This window comes from Leopardus geoffroyi, chromosome C1 (genome assembly GCF_018350155.1).
Source record: "Leopardus geoffroyi isolate Oge1 chromosome C1, O.geoffroyi_Oge1_pat1.0, whole genome shotgun sequence".
Lineage (NCBI taxonomy): Eukaryota > Metazoa > Chordata > Mammalia > Carnivora > Felidae > Leopardus > Leopardus geoffroyi.
In genome coordinates this window covers 2099351-2115897 of record NC_059328.1, presented here as the reverse complement: position 1 = coordinate 2115897, position 16547 = coordinate 2099351, and the positions used below count along the sequence as shown (strand labels likewise).

The 16547-nt window shown below is 59.0% G+C and overlaps 2 protein-coding genes across 3 annotated transcripts in view; one reads left to right on the top strand and one right to left on the bottom strand.

Annotated features, from left to right (window-relative positions):
• Nucleotides 1-14451, bottom strand: part of TP73 (tumor protein p73) — a 61354-nt gene extending 46903 nt beyond the window's left edge. The window contains exon 1 of one of the 2 annotated variants that reach the window (XM_045475394.1): nucleotides 14279-14451. Coding sequence is in view for 1 of the 2 variants with exons in the window: in XM_045475393.1 (XP_045331349.1) it covers nucleotides 2670-2801 (132 nt within the window). In the remaining variant the exon portion in view is untranslated. Of the gene's footprint in view, nucleotides 1-2669; nucleotides 3069-14278 lie in introns of those variants that run through there. The other variant, XM_045475393.1, reaches the window with a different exon arrangement.
• Nucleotides 12407-16478, top strand: LOC123597080. Its single transcript, XM_045475404.1, has 2 exons — nucleotides 12407-13967; nucleotides 15261-16478. Exons 1-2 carry the CDS (start codon nucleotides 13666-13668, stop codon nucleotides 16318-16320), a joined length of 1362 nt encoding a protein of 453 aa, XP_045331360.1. The 5' UTR covers nucleotides 12407-13665; the 3' UTR covers nucleotides 16321-16478.
• The last annotated feature ends 69 nt before the right edge of the window (nucleotides 16479-16547 follow it).

The following is a 16547-nucleotide window of genomic DNA, read 5'->3' as shown; positions in this document are numbered from 1 at the left end:
CTTGCCCAGCCCTTTCTTTGCCCGGCACCCCGAAGCCCCCACCCGCAGCGAGGGCCCCCCTGCCCTCTGCAGATCTGCCGGAGTCCTTCCCCCCAACACCTGCAGGTCCTGCCGAGGCACACGGTTCCTGTCCCGTCGTTTCCTGCTCTGCAGCTCGGCACTGCCCCACACCCCTGCCCCGTCTCCCCCTCCGTCCACGCCCAGGCAGCCCACCTCTGCTGTTTGGCAGCTGTGTGACCCTGGACAGGTGTATTGCCCATTCTGAGCCGCTGTTTCCTGCGGTGTGTGGGAAGAAGCCTGCAGGGTGATCCAGAGACATACTGGGAGCTCGAGAAACAGCGGCGGGTTGCAGTCGGTCAGGGTCGCTCAGAGCAGGCGACAGTGGAGGCATAAGCCGGGCCCTGGCCCAGGGGTAGCAACGGTCACCGGCCCGTCCCCGACTCATGAGCAGAACCCCCGCCCCGCATCCTGGTCTCTCCAGGAACGAGGCGCCTGCAGGCTGAGACAGACCTGTGTCCCATCACAGGAGGAAGCTTTGGAATGCCCCGGCGGCTTGGACGGGCCCCCTGCTTCCTCCTCTAGATGTCAGCTCCCCCAGGGCTCGGTCACTGCTGCATCCCCAGAGCCCGGGAGCGTTCGCTCGGCACACTGAGGTGACAGCTGCTCCCTGTCTGCACAGGTGACCGGCACAGTCCCTGGCTCTCTGGAAGAGCCTCCACCTCGGGGACAGCCAGGAGGGGGTGGCCGTGGAGCCCCGTGCCGGTGACCAGACACTGCCTCTCACCTGCGGGGCTGCCAGGCACCCCTGACCTCTCTGTCTCCTCCAACCCTCCCCTCCCAGGCCCTGTTTCTACCCCGAGGGGTCACACTTCCACAAGCCAGCGTGGCATCGTTGGAGGCGACTGCTCTGTCCTCTGGAATCTTCTCTTCCCCAGACAAGCCCGTGAGCTCCTTCAACCGTGCTCTGGATGGTTGTTCCCAAACCATCATCCCTCCCAGCCACCCTCCTCTAGACACCTCTACTTTCCTAGAAGGAGATGCCCCTCAGGTGTGTCCCCCAACCCCCATGCAGACCCTCCGGCGCTCTGGACGCCTGCTCTGGGCCTGGAAACGCACTAACTGCCTGGGGTTCCCCCCCCCCCAAAGTCACTGACACCAACTGCTTTGCCGACACTCAGTCCGACTCCCACAGTATGTTCCTCCCTGCTCTGAGGTCCCCTGCACATCCCACGTGACTTCCCCCAAGCCGGCCAGCCATCCCTCACTCGCTCCAGAAACATCCATCCGCGTTCCACAGAGCTGTCTGCCCCACGGGCTCCGCCCTGCCCCCCACACCCTCAGCCTGGGGGTTATCTTTCTGACGACGATGCCCAGTCCCAGCTCCAGCCTGGGTGTTCTGTATTTATTGACCTCAATCACCCAGGAGGAAGGAAAGCAGGCTGCACCCCTACTCTCCAGATGCTCTCACAGAAGCACAGAGAGGGTAGGTCACCTGCCCTGGGCCACACAGCTGGGAAGCGCAGACCGGGTCCGAGCCCACTCTCGTCCCCACCAGGCAGCCCTGCTCTCCAGGAGGTCCCCTCTATTGGGGGACAAATAAACCAGCTTTTACCCCCTAGTGTAAAGGGCGCCGTGAAGGGGTGTGGATCACGGCCAGCGTCAGCACAAGGGTGCGCGAAGGCCCAGATGACTGTTGTCGTTTGCAGGTCTCCCAAGCTGACATTGAACTTGGGGGCCCGGGGAGAATGGGCACCGACAGGGTGGAGCTCGGCCAAGGACAGGCCCTGGCAGCCTTTAGGTCGGCCACAGCAGGAATAGCAGGGTGGGCCGGAAAAGGGACGGGGCCCTCTGGAGGCCACACAAAGGGCCCTGGGCCTGTGGACTGCGGGGAGCAAGATTCAGCGCCCAGCTCTAGCGGGGACACAGCGGGACGTTCGAGGAGAAGGTCATCCTGGCAGGCACACGTGGGCCCGGCGAGCCCAGAGGCAGGCGGTCGGTGAGGCAGGCCTTGGCGGGGTCCAGACGAGGTGGGAGCGCGTGGCATAACGGACCGTGCCGACGGAGGGCCAGGGGGATGGGGACACGTGTCCCGCCTCCCCTTCCAAGCCGGTTCACACCGGTTCACGCGCTGCAACCAGCTACAGGTTCAGTGCCTTCGGCCTGCACGTGTGGGGCCTCTGTTTTCTGGCCTGTGCAGCGGGGATGGCCACACCTATCGACCACGACTGAGCCACACAAGAAGCTAAGGAGGGTGATGCCTGGCCTGGGCAGGCCGTGCCTCCTTGGCAGGAAGTGGAGAGAGAGAGTTCCCAGCAGGCCAAGGGGAGGAGGCAGCCGGAAGGAAGCCGCTTCTGCCCCCACCCAGCCTGCCCCCCCCCCACACCGGGGCCCTTTGGGTCACTCAGGGCCCCCCAGGGGCAGAGGGCTCTGCAAAGTGCCACCAGAAGGGGTTGGTCTTCCTTGCCCATCAGGGGAACCACAGACACGGCCTCCCTGTCTGCCCTCCGTGCCCCCAGGGCACCCCACTCCTGGGTGCCAGGTGGAAGGCAGCGGGGAGGGGGCTCTGTCCCCCCCCCCCCCCCAGCAGGTGGCTGCTGTGCGGCCGGGAGGCCAGGACAGGATCCCGCGCTCAGGCCTAAGAGAGGCAGCCAGGCTGAGCCCAAGCCTACCTTGGCGGAGCCTGGGCCCCGAGGGTGGGTCGGGGTCGGTGCGGAGGCGGAGGCGGCTGGGAGGCCCAAAGCAGCTCGTGGCTGGGCAGGCAGGCGGTGGAGGCAGCGTCCCGGTCGCCTAGGCAATGACATTGGAACCAAGGAAGCAGCGTGGCCGGCCTGGAGCCTGGGGCCGCCGGGGCGGAGCGTGGCTGGGAGCCCTGGGGCTGGCGGGCAGCACCATGCCCTCCGCACAGCGACCTGGGGACAGGCCCCTGGCCGCAGGAAGCAGAGCTGGAAGCTGGGCTCGGAGTGGGGCGGCGTCAGCCACGCCCGCACATCCCCCTGTAGTCCTCCTCAGAGAAATTTCCACACGCACACAGAAACAGAGAGCACAGGGCAACCAGCCCGTGAACCTACCCCCGGCCTCCGCGGCAGGCTGCCCTCCAGCTACAGCGAGTTCCACACACACGACATTCCACCCGCGATGTGTCAGTGGGTGATTCTAAGCAGCGGGTGATTGAAAAAGGACCCACCTTTTTCAATGTTAGGTCCAACCAGGAAGTTGATATTCAACTGTTTTGTGCTGCCAGTACGTGTGGGAGCACGTGTACACGCACACACACGGCAAATTCGGGTAATTCAGTGCAACACGCGGCCTCGAGACCGCATTCTGATTTTCCAAGCACGTGGTTTTTGTTTGTTTGTTTGTTTGTTTGTTTCTTTCTTTCTTTCTTCCTTTCTTTCTTTCTAGCACCTAGATCTTGGGGGTTATTTATTTACTTATCTGTTTTTAATTTAAATCCAGGTTAGCTAACCTCAAGTGTATTAATGGTGTCAGGAGAATTTAGTGACTCATCACTTACTTATGACACCCAGGGCTCATCTCAGCAACTGTCCTCCTTAATACCCATCACCCGTCTAGCCCATCCCCCCCACAACACCCCGCCAGCAACCCTCGGTTTGTTCTCTGTATTTAGGAGTCTCTCGTGATTTGCCTCTGTATCTGTTTTTATATTGCTTTTCCTTCCCTTCTCCTATGATCATGTTTTGTTTCTTAAATTCCACACAGGAGTGAAAACATACGGTATCTGCCTTTCTCTGTATGATTTATTTCACTTAGCATTCTACACTCTGGGTCCATCCACGTTGTTGCAAATGGCAAGAAGTCATTCTTTTTGGTCGCGAGTAATATTCCACTGTATACATAAACCACATCTTCTTTACCCCTTCATCAGTCGACGGACATTTGGGCTCTTTCCATAGTTTGGCTATTGTCGATAGCGCTCCAAGCACATGTTTTTAACAACTGGCCAGAAGGACCCTGAGGAAGCCCAGATTTGGGACCCTAACCTGTGTCACCACTCACTGTCCCTCCTTCCCCCACCACAGGCAGCAGCATAGAAAGCTCAAGCCACCTGACAGGAGAAGGGACCGTGCGCACAGGATTAAGGGACATATCCAGGGGCGGAGGCATCTTGTACTGGGCGGGGGGGACCCAGTATAACCACAGGGTCCTGGTTAGAGGGAGGCAGCAGGTCAGGGGGGCGCACAGGTGCTGACCTGCTGGCTTTGCAGAGGGAGGAAGGGACCACGAGGCAGGAAGTGCAGGTGCCTCTAGAAGCTGGAAAAGCCAAGCGACGCATTCTCCCCCTCGAACCTCCAGGAGCACCCCACGCCTGCACCTTGATTTTAGCCCAGAAAGACGGATTTCAGGCTTCTGACCTCCAGAACTATGGGAAAGCAAATCCACGGGGCTCTAAGCCGCTAAATTTGTGGTAATTTGTTACAGCGGCAACAGGAGACCAACCCAGTTTCACGTAACACAAGTTGGGGGAACGTTGTTTGCAGTGGTTTCCTGGAGCCCCCGGAGCAGACCCCGCGGCCCCGTGGAGTCTGGGGAGAAACCCTCGGCGGGTCGGCGGGGGGGCAGGGTACCCTGCAGGGTAAGGTCTCCGGGCTGGATGGACACTGAAGACGCGGCCGACCCGGGAGCCAAAGCCCTCGCCCTTCAGGGACACAGCACACACGCACGCACACACTTCTGAGGGACGCTGCCAGGGTGCTCTCACCTGGACTCCCTGGGAGGGCGGGGTGGGGGGGGCCGGCCACCCAGGGCGAGGGGCTCTGCTCCCTGACTGTTCCTGGGGAAGTGTCGGCCTGCAGCTGTGGGCTCCCCGACTCCTGCTGAACACGGACACATTTCTGCAGAATAGCCCGCGTCTGTGTGCAGCCCGTGTGTCAGGCGTGGGATGTGGCTGCGGGAGTCCTGTGTGCGTGTGCACATGCCTGCAGGTGTGAGGCATCGTGGCCACGCGGGGACAGTGGGCGGTGGCGGGAGGGAGGTGTTCCCTGGTCCTGGAAAAGAGGCAAAGCAGCCAGCGGGCAATGCCAGGCTGCCCACGGCCGGCTGTTGACCACAGCAGGTAGGTGCTGTGACCTACACGTCTGGGAAGCGGCCCTCATTGAAGCCATGCAACCCTGGGAGGGTCCCCCCCCCCCCACCCAGCCCATGAGATCTCATGGCCTGAGATCTCATCACCAGGGCTCCTGTGGGGGTGACCTCCTGGCACGCCCTCCTTCCCAGCCCATCCCCTGTAGAGAAACGGACGGCCTGACTCGGGAGGCTGGGGCCCTGCCTTCTGAGCTGGGTGGTGGACACACAGCCCTGAACACTTAGGGCTCACAGAACCCTTGCCACAGCCCCCGACGTCCCTGTCTGAGACCAAAGGTGGGTGGGTGGCCCTGAGTGATGGTGTCAGACGGGCCTCTGGACACAGTCGAGGCAGTGAGAATGGCTACCAGCTTGGGGTGCTCAGCGGGGAGCCGGACGAGCATTCCTACACAACTTCCTGCCACCACAAGACCCTCTTGGAAAGCTCTTCCCGGGATGCTCTTGCCTAGGCCGGGGCCTGATGTTCATCTGCAAGGTCCAGGTGTGAACCTTGGCCCAGGGCCTGGGCGTCTTTCGAGCAGGATGAGAGCAGGACGTCACCCGAGGCTCCGTCCGTGTGGCCGCACGTGCACTCTCTCAGGGTTCTGGAGCCCGGAGTGTGGGCAGTCTCGTGGGCTTAAAATCAAGATGGTGGCAGGGCTGCTTCCTCCTACTTCCGGCCTCTTCCAGCGGCCAGGGTGCTCATGTCCCTCGGCTCGAGGCCCCTTCCTGCAGATTCAGAGCCCACGTCTGCAGCCTCTGCTTCCACGGCCACAGCCCCCGCTGTCCCTGACCCTCCAGCCTCCATGTTACAGGGGCCTGTGTGATGCCATGGGCCTAGCTGGACGCTCCAGGGTCATCACCACCTCCAGGTCCCCGACTGAGTCACTGTCCCTTTGGCCGCATGAATAACATGACCAGAGGTCTGGGGCCTTAGGGCATGGGTGTCTGGGGGGCCCCCACTCTTCCAGGAGAAGGCCCGGGGTTGGCATTTATTCATTCCTGAGTTGGAAGGTCCCGCTTCTGCAGGGGAGACACAGGGCGTGCCTCTCTGCGGTCGGGCGGGGGGACCTTGGTGGCTGTTTGCTCAGCTGCCCTTCCTCCCTCGCCTCTGCGCCTCCTGCTCCCTCACGTTTACCAGCCACCCCTGCTTCGCAAGGACGAGACCCCGGAAACGTGCTTGAAAGCGAAACAGCGGCCACAAGGCAGCGCACAGGCCGGGACGTCTTCTGCTCCAGCCTGACACCCAGCTTTCTCTGCACGGGGACCGTGTTGAGTGTCTTACAGGCCCTACTCCCGGGCCCTCACATCAGCCCCACGAGAAAAACTACTGACCCCATGTTACAGCCCAGGAAAGGGAGACGCGGAGGTCGCGTGACCTCCAACGTGGGGCGGTTAGAGGCTGGAAATAAACCCCGCACAAATCGCGTGACCGAGCCGCCTCCTCCAGGCGCACCCGGGCGGCACGCGTACTTCCCGTGTCTGTTTCTGTTTTTCACGGTTCAAGGCCGTCACTGGGCTCCTGTCTCCTGAGCATCAGGTGTCCGACCACCCGCCCTCCTGAGTGCAGGTTTCCAAACGTCGAGGGAAGGGGCTTGCTGGAGCCGTGGGGACGGGCTCTCTTGCCCCCCAGCTATCCCCCCACCCCATCCCACCGTCAAGACCCATCCCCACACCCCCCACCCCCATGAACAAAGCCCGCTCCCAGGCCCTCGGCAGGGTGCCAAGGTCTGGTGGGTCCTGGGTGTGGCCCCCCCTGCCTGCTCAGACCCTGCAGGGAAAGGGTGGGCGCCCCCTCACACACGAGCCATGAATGAATGCGCAAATTAACTCTTCAGTGGAAGACAGCCTAGCCTCACTTCCGTACGTTTTTGGGAATCCGGAGAGCTCAGAAAACTGGGAGTTCTTTCCCTCCGTCTGGGGCAGACTCCGCTGGGCAGACTCAAACTCTAAACCCACTCAGTGTAAACGTTCATTGGCACTCTGCTGCAGGAACGGGGGAGAGCTGGACCGCGGGGTGTTTCCATCGGACCCGTTGGTGGTGTTTCTAAAATACAAGATTCATGGGGGGGGCGCTGGGTGGCTCAGTCGGTTGAGCGTCTGACTTCGGCTCAGGTCATGATCTCACGGTCCGTGGGTTCGAGCCCCGTGTCGGGCTCTGTGCTGACAGCTCAGAGCCTGGAGCTGCTTCAGATCCTGTGTCTCCCTCTCTCTCTTTGCTCCTCCCCTGCTCGCACTCTGTCTCTGTCTCTCTCTCAAAAATAAATAAACACTGGGGCACCTGGGTGGCTCAGTCGGTGAAGCGTCCGACTTCGGCTCAGGTCATGATCTCACAGTCCGTGGGTTCGAGCCCTGCATTGGGCTCTGTGCTGACGGCTCAGAGCCTGGAGCTGCTTCAGATTCTGTGTCTCCCTCTCTCTCTGCCCCTCCCCCGCTCACACTCTGTCTCTCTCTCTCTCTCAAAAATAAATTAACATTCAAAAAAAATTTTAATACAAGATGCAGGTACTGTGCTACTCTTCTAAAGTATTCTTCTTTTAATCTGAATTCTGAAACACCAGTGGCCCCCAGTATGACACCCAGATGAGGGGCCCAGATGAGGGACTGTGGGTGGCGCTCTGGGACCACAGTGTTTCTGGGAAGACATTTCTTCCTCTCATCCTACAAAAGCCAAGCTTTGCAAGATCACGTGAATAACTAGCACATCTGGGGTGCATTTGAGCCCCTTTCTAGCCGGTTCCTAAGCAGGGCCACCCTCACCATGATTTTGCCACCTTTTACCATCAAGAACTCTCGTCAATGGAATGCTTTCGAATAGCACGAAATTCGAAAGGTCACAAAGGGCAAAGCACTGGTCCACACCCCGCCTCTTGGATTTGGCAGGGCTGTCCTGGCCGCCAGAGGAGGGGGTTGGAGAGACAAAGCAAACGGAGGGGTTTTCACTACAGTAACTGGAAGAAGGAGAAAGTCAGTAACTCAAGCTCTGCTCGTCACTCACACTGATCTGGGGCCAGACGGTCCCGGAAACTCTGGAAAAGCAGCCGGCCAGGGTTCCCAGCCCTTTACCCCGTGCCACTCCCCTTGAGCCTTTCTTGTTTTAAAACATGCTGTCCAGGGGCGCCTGGGTGGCTCAGTCGGTTAAGCGTCCGACTTCAGCTCAGGTCACGATCTCGCCGTCCGCGAGTTCGAGCCCCGCGTCGGGCTCTGGGCTGATGGCTCAGAGCCTGGAGCCTGCTTCCGATTCTGTGTCTCCCTCTCTCTCTGCCCCTCCCCCGTTCATGCTGTGTCTCTCTCTGTCTCAAAAATAAATAAATGTTAAAAAAAAAAATTAAAAAAAATAAAACATGCTGTCCAGAAATTACTCTCCTACACGTTTCACTGTGGAGAGTAGACTCTTTGTCTTATTCTAAATATTTTCAGAGATCAAATCGACCAGAGGGAGATTTGGACAGTGTTTTTGGAATTACCTTGACCTCAATCTTACAATCGTCTTTTCTGTTATTTTCACTAGAATTCATTATTTCGCATTAATCCAATTAGCGTCCTGTTTACCAAATGCCTCATCCTTACATTTACGGCTGGGTCTGAAAGCTCAGGGAGATGTCCCCCACTCGATGCCTCCTCCCTCATTACTGCCAAATAATTAGTCAAGGAGCATCCCTGATCAAAAATTAAGAACCCAGAAGCAAGTTGAGGCTTGCCTTCCTCTGAAAGAAAAAAAAAAACCGACAAGAGATGCCTAATTACGGGGTTTTGCTGGTGGTCGGGGCCAGCGGGAAGCAGAAGACGGCCAGGAAGAGGGAGCGGGCAGTTGAGACGATGCGGATCACAGCGGTTCGACATGGAGCGGCCTCGATTTACACCCCAATGCCTAGCGGCCCTCACTCCGCTCCCTAACGCAGCCCACATTTGCATAGGGCAGGTGCCAGAGCATGCGGTCTGGGGAAGCACCGTTTGGTCTGTTTATTTAACTGTGCACCCACACTTATGAGCTTTCCCTCGTGACGGCTGCCACCTCTGCAAAAGTGACACCTGTCTCTGTGGCAGGGGGCCCACAATCCTCACACCCCCTCTACTCGGCATCGCTTGGCGGGAGGGCAGGACCCATGCCAGGACCTGTCCCTCCCCCCTCTGCCCGCCCCTACCCAGCCCCTCCAGAGTGTGCACGGCCCAGGTGAGCCTCAGAAGAGACACCTCGGCATCTTGCTCCTGTGGTGCAGACCAATGGAGGAAACAGAGCCCAGAAGTCACCTCTAAAATCCCAGGAAATGGGGCAGGAGGGGTAAGGGGACATCCTCCCTGCCCATTTTAAAGGAACCGGTGCAACCCCCCCCCCCCCCAGGGAGAAGCCACCTGCCCAATTAGCCAGAGGCTTTCCCAGATGTCAGCCCCCTCCCCCAGGGCTTGGCACCTTGGAGCAGCAGGTGAGCAATTAGAGCCCCTGCCCCCTCCCCACAGGCATCCAGGGCCACAGGGAGCGATTCACCAGCTGGTGCTGGGCGGGCATCAGGGACAGGAACTTCCTGCATGCAGCCACTCTGAGCAGGATCACAAAGGAGAGATGTCGCTGGCTGCACCGGGTTCCCAGCCTGGCCCCGCGCGCTCGGGCCCCGCACCCTGGCTGCTGGAACGGCCGGAAGGGCAGTGCCCAGGTGTTCTGTGCCTGCCTGGTGAGGGCGGGAGGGGGCTGGACCAACCTTCCCTGGGGAATCCTGCCCTCCGGGGATCCCAGGTGAGTTCCCGTGGGCAGCTCACAGGAGGGAAAGGCTAGGGCCTCCCTAGGGAGACGGGGAGGCAGGCGGGCCCACAGCTCCCATACACATGAACACCCTGGGAACTCGCCTAGATCAGGACGGCCGGCTCAGGCTCTGCCCCCCACTCCCCCGCCAAGCAGTCACAGCCACACCCTGATTTGAGACTTCTGGCCCCCAGACCCAGAGAGAGTAAGTTTCTGTTGTTTAAGCCTCCCAGTCTCTGTAATCTGTTACGGTCGGTGCTCCGGAAAACCACCATAGCTATCAAAACGAAAATTTGTGACTTAAATCTGGACGGGCTTCTTTACGCATGAAATGACAAGGTACCACCGCGGGTCTCATAACTCCTTATTTCAACTTGGTGACAAGCAGAAACGAAATTTTTTAATTTCTACGGCCACTGTGATGCACGGTGAAAACATCGGTGATTCCCGTCACAGAAAAAGTCACAGGCGTCACTAAAATAGGGCTTTGCTGTCACGTCCACAATCGGACGGGATGCTGAGATTCATGCTGCAGAAATGATACAAAGCAAGATTTCGTCTTTCCCCACCGCAGGTCACAGCATCCCTACATTCCGGTTTAGATGGTCCCGCAGCACCAGGGTCGGGCGGTGCCCTGAGGTCGCCGCACCGGGTGGCGGAGCCCCGCGGCTCCAGTCCCGGCTGAGCTCTCTGCCCTGGAGCCCCGACTCCTGCACCCTGCTGTTTGTAACCTTGGGCAAGGCGCGAGTCTCCGACATCTCCACCTCCCCTCTGTAAGCGAGCACCCACTCTGCGGGCTGTGAGGATTACAGGGAAAGAATGTACCGAGCATTCAGCTCAGTCCCAGCTTGAGCCACCGCTCGATGTTAGGTATTATCAGAGGTGTTCAACCAAAACTTGTTTGGCTGAAGTTTTTTTTTTTTCTCTTTGGGTCTCTGATTTAGGGCAGCGTGTCCCGGAAAAGAAAGCACTTTTGATGAGCAAATGTCTGCTCTGCTAAGGAATCCTGGTCAGAGTGGGCAGAAGTGGGGGGATGGGGGGTTGGGCGGACAGGGGGGACACATGGAAAGTTCATAACCACTTGAGCTTGTCTCTTGGAGCCCACCTGGCTATGATGTGTCTTTAACTTGAAGCCCAGTGAGCAGAGGGAACTTTTCTAGAAACCAGAATCCACCTTCCTCTACCTTAACACACAAGGAAAGGACTTGCCAGGCGTCCCACGTAACTTGCTTCAGAGGCAACTTGTCAAGGAGACGTGGTTGTGTGTGTGTGTGTGTGTGTTTTTTATTTTTTTTTAACGTTTATTTATTTTTGAGACAGAGAGAGACAGAGGATGAATGGGGGAGGGTCAGAGAGAGAGAGGGAGACACAGAATCTGAAACAGGCTCCAGGCTCTGAGCTGTCAGCACAGAGCCCGACGTGGGGCTCGAACCCACGGACCGTGAGATCATGACCTGAGCTGAAGTCGGACGCTGAACCGACCGAGCCACCCAGGCGCCCCCGTGGTTGTGTGTTTTGATGTGTCCTCTGCGTTTGTGAAAGAAATCCGGGCGGGACCTGGACGCACTGGGCTGGGGTAGGCGGGGAGGGGGAGGGGGAACCGGTCCATAAGAAAGCCGGTCCCACCGGGAGAGAAGACCCCTAGGGTGGCGAGGGAGATGCCACTGCTCCTTTCCCCTTTCTTGCTCTATGAAGGTAATACATCAGAACACGACATATTTTAAAAACATTGACTCGTCACTCCCACAGAAATACCCAAACTGGGAAATAAAGGCATACGTTCCCCTTTCATGGGGGCCGGATGGAAGAAACCCACTTGGAAAATGTTTCTGCCTTTCTGGCAAACTGGAGGTTCACCGTGTGGGCGACGTCTTTTTTCCCCCTTATTTTATTCTATTTTATTTTATATTTTATTTTATGTTTTATTTTGTTATCTTATTTTATTTTATAGTTTGTGTTATTTTATATCTTATTTTATATTTTGTTTTTATATTTTATTTTATATTTATTTTATGCTTTATTTTATATTTTATTTTATCTTTTTTATTTTATTTTATTTTATATTTTATTTTATTTTTTTATTTTTTAATTTTTTTAAAATTTTTATTTATTTTTGAGACAGAGACAGAGTGCAAGTGGGGGAGGGGCAGAGAGAGAGGGAGACACAGAATCTGAAACAGGCTCCAGGCTCTGAGCTGTCAGCACAGAGCCCTACGCGGGGCTTGAACCCACGAACCGCGAGATCATGACCTGAGCCGAAGTCGGACGCTTAACTGACTGAGCCACCCAGGCGCCCCTATTTTATTTTATATTTTATATTTTATTTTATGTTTTATTTTATCTTATTTTTTATTTTATTTTACATTTTATATTTTATTTTGTTTTATTTTATTGTTATTTTATTTTATATTTTATTTTATTTTATATTTTATATTATTTTATTTTATTTTACTTCATGTTAGTGACGTCTTTCATACAAGTATCTAGAGGGTAAACTCCCCTCGAAACTGTCTCCCACGTGGATGAACATGCCGCCCCCACCCACCCTCCCACCCATGAGATGAGTTGGTTCCCTTTCAGGTATCAGAACTGGGGGGGCGGTGAATGTCTGCCTCTCTCCCTATGTCCTCAGGCTCTCCACCTCCACCCTAGCTGTGTCTTCGCATGTGCTCAATATTACAAATCCACTCCCAGATGTGGGTGGGGCATACTCTATAAATAAATCCCGAACTGAGGCATCCTGGAGGCAGTGCCCCTGACTGGGGCCATCAGCCTCCGCCCAAGCCCTGGGCAGATTCCTGCCTGGATGCCAGCCACTCCATTCCCTCCCAGGGGAGACCTGCTGGCCGCCCCAGAGCTGCCCCCCACGCCCCGGCTCCTGGCTCTCCCAGCTGGGCAGCGGCACCTGGAACCATCCGCCATCACTTTTGAGCCACTTCGTGAAAGACAGGCATTGCCTTGTAATTGGGGAGAGGGGATTCGAACCCCAGCATTCTGACTCCCACATCCCCCTGCTTAATCTCTGTCTCAGACTGGCCTTCCCATGGGCTACCCTTCAGAAATTGGAGAGACGACCCTGTTCCCCATGGCCTTCACTAGAAAGGCAGCGAGTAGGGCATAAGCACTGCGGGCAATCTACAAGTGCCAGCTGCCGGGCCAGCTCACCTGCGGCAGCCCCGGCCGACAGGCCGCTGATCAGGCACAGCCTCGCAGCCTCTTATTTTTAAAATCACACACACAATCCGTGAATTTGCATGTTGCAAAATCTCAAATTGTTCTCAGTGCAATGCCTTTTTATCTTTAATGGGTAAATCAAAAGATGGGTGGCTGGACCTAACAGTAGCCCCCAGCCCGGGAATGCGATACATTTCTGTACTCGTCTTCTTCCAAAGGTGATTATGAAGTCTATACAAATAAACAGCAACAACGAGAGCAAACAGAACCAAACCGTTGTGCTAACGGTTCCCAAATGTCCAGTGATTTAATAAACAATTGTTGGGACCGATTGACCTCCGGTCAGAAGTTAACCATGCACTGTCTCCCTGGTCCCTTGCTGGTTGACAATGGTCTACCTGTCACCCGTCTATTTATGTAGCCATGTGCACACTTTCTGCATATCCGGTTAGGGACCAGACAAAAATGCAAGCTGAGTAAGAAGGTAATGTTAGCTCCCTCCCTCCAAAGGCTGAAAGGACAGTGGATGCGACCGAAGGAGGGTAGGGAGCGAGGGAGCCAGGACAGAGGAGCTGCTTCCCCAGGGTGGGCCGGGGGCCTGACTCTGCTCCTCCTGAAACAGGCTCAGAAGACAGACCAGGCACCCTTGGCCAGCTCGGAACCACCTGGAGATGTCCCTCTGGAACCCTGGCTCTTTAGTGACTGGCCCCATGGATGTGGCTTGGTGGTCACGCCCAGCGCCGGGGTCCAGGGGAGCACTGGGTCTCAGCCTCGGGGAAGTGGGGAGTAACGCGGCCGGATTTCTACAGCCCTCTTGGGTGCAGACGGAGCGAGAGGGCACCGGCGGGGAGGAGCTTGTCAGCGACAGGGACGCTCACCAACTTCCATCGGCACCTGCACTCCGACCCGGCCTCTTCCCCGTCACCTTCGGAGCCTCCCCTCAGACGCTGGGGTGGAGAGGGGTCAGCTGGAGGTAGGCCCTCCGGGAATCCTAGCGACCCTGTTCCTCCCCCCAGAGCCACTGCTGGCAGGCTCCCCCCTCCCCCCATCTCCTCGCGGGCTGAACTCCGGCCACTTCCCTGCCACCCGCGCGGCGTCCCAGGGGCCGGTGGGACCCCGGAGGGGTGCCCCACGTCATCCTCTCTCCCAGCTCCTGCACGCTCGCCCCCTCCTCGCAACCCCTAGCTTCTGAGCCCGTGTGCCCCCCAGCCCCGCGCTCCGGCCCCCGCAGGCCGCGCGGCGCCACGCCCAGGCCCCCTCGCGCGGGCTCGCGGCGCTTCCTACCTGGTGCAGTCGGAGCCCGGGGGCATCGACGCCGGAGCCGGCCCGGCAGTGGGTGCACGGCGGGCACGGGCGGCCCAGGCGGGTTATATGCGCGCGCGGAGGGGAGGCGCCGCGGGCAGGGGCGGCCGCGGAAGTTAGCGCCTGGCGCCGCCGGCCGGGCGGGAAGGCAGCGCGGGCCGCTCAGCGCGGCGGGAGGAGCGCGGGCGGCGGGGCCGGGCCGAGGCCGAGGTGGCCGCCGGCGCCCCGCCCCCCCAGCTGGCCGCGTGCGAGTCGGGGTCCCGGGCGCGCTCTGCCCCGCCTCCTTCCCGCCGCCTTTTGGCGCGCGTCGCCCCTGCGGAGCCCGCTGGGCCGCCTACCCCGGGCCGGACGCAGGCGAGATGGGGACCGCGACCCTCGGCCAGCTTGGGGGCCGCGGGCGAGGGCGCGCGGGAGCGAGGGCGGGCAGCCAAGCAGGCTCCGCGTCCCGACGCCTTGCTCCCCCCGCCCCACCCCCCCCCCCAGACGCCGCATTTTCCCGACACCCCGGGAGGCCCTCCCGCCCCCACCGGCGCTGGGCTCCTCCGTGCGCGGGGCGCTCAGACCCCCGGGAGCAGGGGAAGAGCCGTCCTGGTCCGCGGAGTGTCCGCCCTCGCTGCCGGGAGCAGGGGTGAGGGGCGCGGTCCCAGGGCGAGGGGATTGGGTGGGGCCGTTTGCGCCCGTGGGGCTCCCGTGAGACTCTGAGGAGGGCGCGCCATCTATACTGACACCGAGCCGAGGTCACGGCCGCTCCCCGGCCCCGCTCGGCATTGCGGATCCGCGGGGACCCTCTGGGAACGACTGTCTGGCCCCAGCCCACACTCATCCTGGGCGGAGGTTGTGTCCCTTGGCCCCTGGGGAGGATCTGGTGACGCAAACACTCCCAGGTCGCGGCGCGCACCCTGCTCCCTCCCTCCCCTGGCCGCCGCCTGCCGCCCCCCAGCGCTGGTTTCTGTTCTTGGCGCAGGTGCGCGTGGGCGTCCACGGCGACACGTGGATCGTGCACTCGGAATTGCTCTCTACGCTCAGACACCGGCCTCGGGCCGAGTCTTCCCTCGGACCGGTGTCACCCATGGCTCCACGGGTCTGGACCCACTCTGGGCGGGTCCTTGGCCAGAGAACCCGACCCGCAGGACACGTTTGGAAAGGCTCTCGCGGCGTGCACCTGCCGTGAACTGCGTTCCGGTGCTCTCGGGACCCGTTATCGGCCTCCGAACCGGCGTCCCCAGGCTCGCGTGACCCTCGTGTCAGTGTCGCCTGTGGAACTGCGTACGAGCCGGGCTGGTGCAAACTGGGTTCTCTGGCCGCCTGGGTCCGCGTTCCCCTGGCGGACCTGGCTCACTTCCACACACCTTTACTGCTCACCCACTGGTTTAGATTCGCGGGGGCTGGAGACACAAAGACGGATGGAGCTGGCCCGGCACAGAAAAGTCTGGTACCGCCTAGCTGGACGCGTGCACGCATCCCCTGCCCGTGTGTTCCAAAGGGGGGTGGCGGGCGACGTCCGCAGGCTGCAGGCCGGGGGCTGTGAGCACAGAGGTGTGGGGAGGGCCCAGGCTGGGTTCTCAGAAGGGAGGGGCGAGCGTGAGTGTCTGGGTCCGCCGGCCCCGGTAGACTGCGGAGGCTCTGGCAGGGCCTGGTCGGGTCATGGGAAAAGCCTCCTTCGGGGGAAGAGGACCAGGGGTTCCCAGAGGGCGAGAGGACAAGGCACTCGCGGGGGAGCCAGCAAGGTGCGCAAAACCCGCGCTGACACAGGCGCGCGCCGTCCTGCGTGGGCAGGTCCCAGGTCGCGCCCTGCGCTCTCCCTCTCCTCCGCGCAGGTGCAAACGCCAAAGGCATTCTCCCCAGATCTGCGAAGTGCCCGAGGGGAGGCGAGGGCCTCCCTGCAGGCAGGGTTGCCCAATTCAGCCAAAAAGAAAGAAAAAAGAAAAGAAAAAAAACCCAGAAAACGAATACGTACTTATTCACCGTGTATAACATACAATGTGTGTATATACACTATTACGTATTTAGATAGAAGCGCGTAGGTGTCCGTAAACGTAGTTACATCTAAGCGTATTCACGTGTAAGTATAAACACTCAAACGTTAAGCGGACACACAGGACGCCCGTTTACATTTGAAGTTCAGATAAGCGGGTACTTTTTTGGTGTTTGTCCCATACAGTATCTGAGAGCATTTTCCCACAAAAATGATTCGTTGTTTGCCTGAAATTCAACTTGAGCGCGCGTCCCGCGTTTTCGGTGTCAACCCTCG

Coding starts and splice junctions, on each gene's coding strand:
- LOC123597080 (XM_045475404.1), top strand. CDS start 13,666: ATGTCCCTCTGGAACCCTGGCTCTTTAGTGACTGGCCCCATGGATGTG. Junction 13,968..15,260: donor TGGAGAGGGGTCAGCTGGAG/GTAGGCCCTCCG, acceptor TTCTTGGCGCAG/GTGCGCGTGGGCGTCCACGG.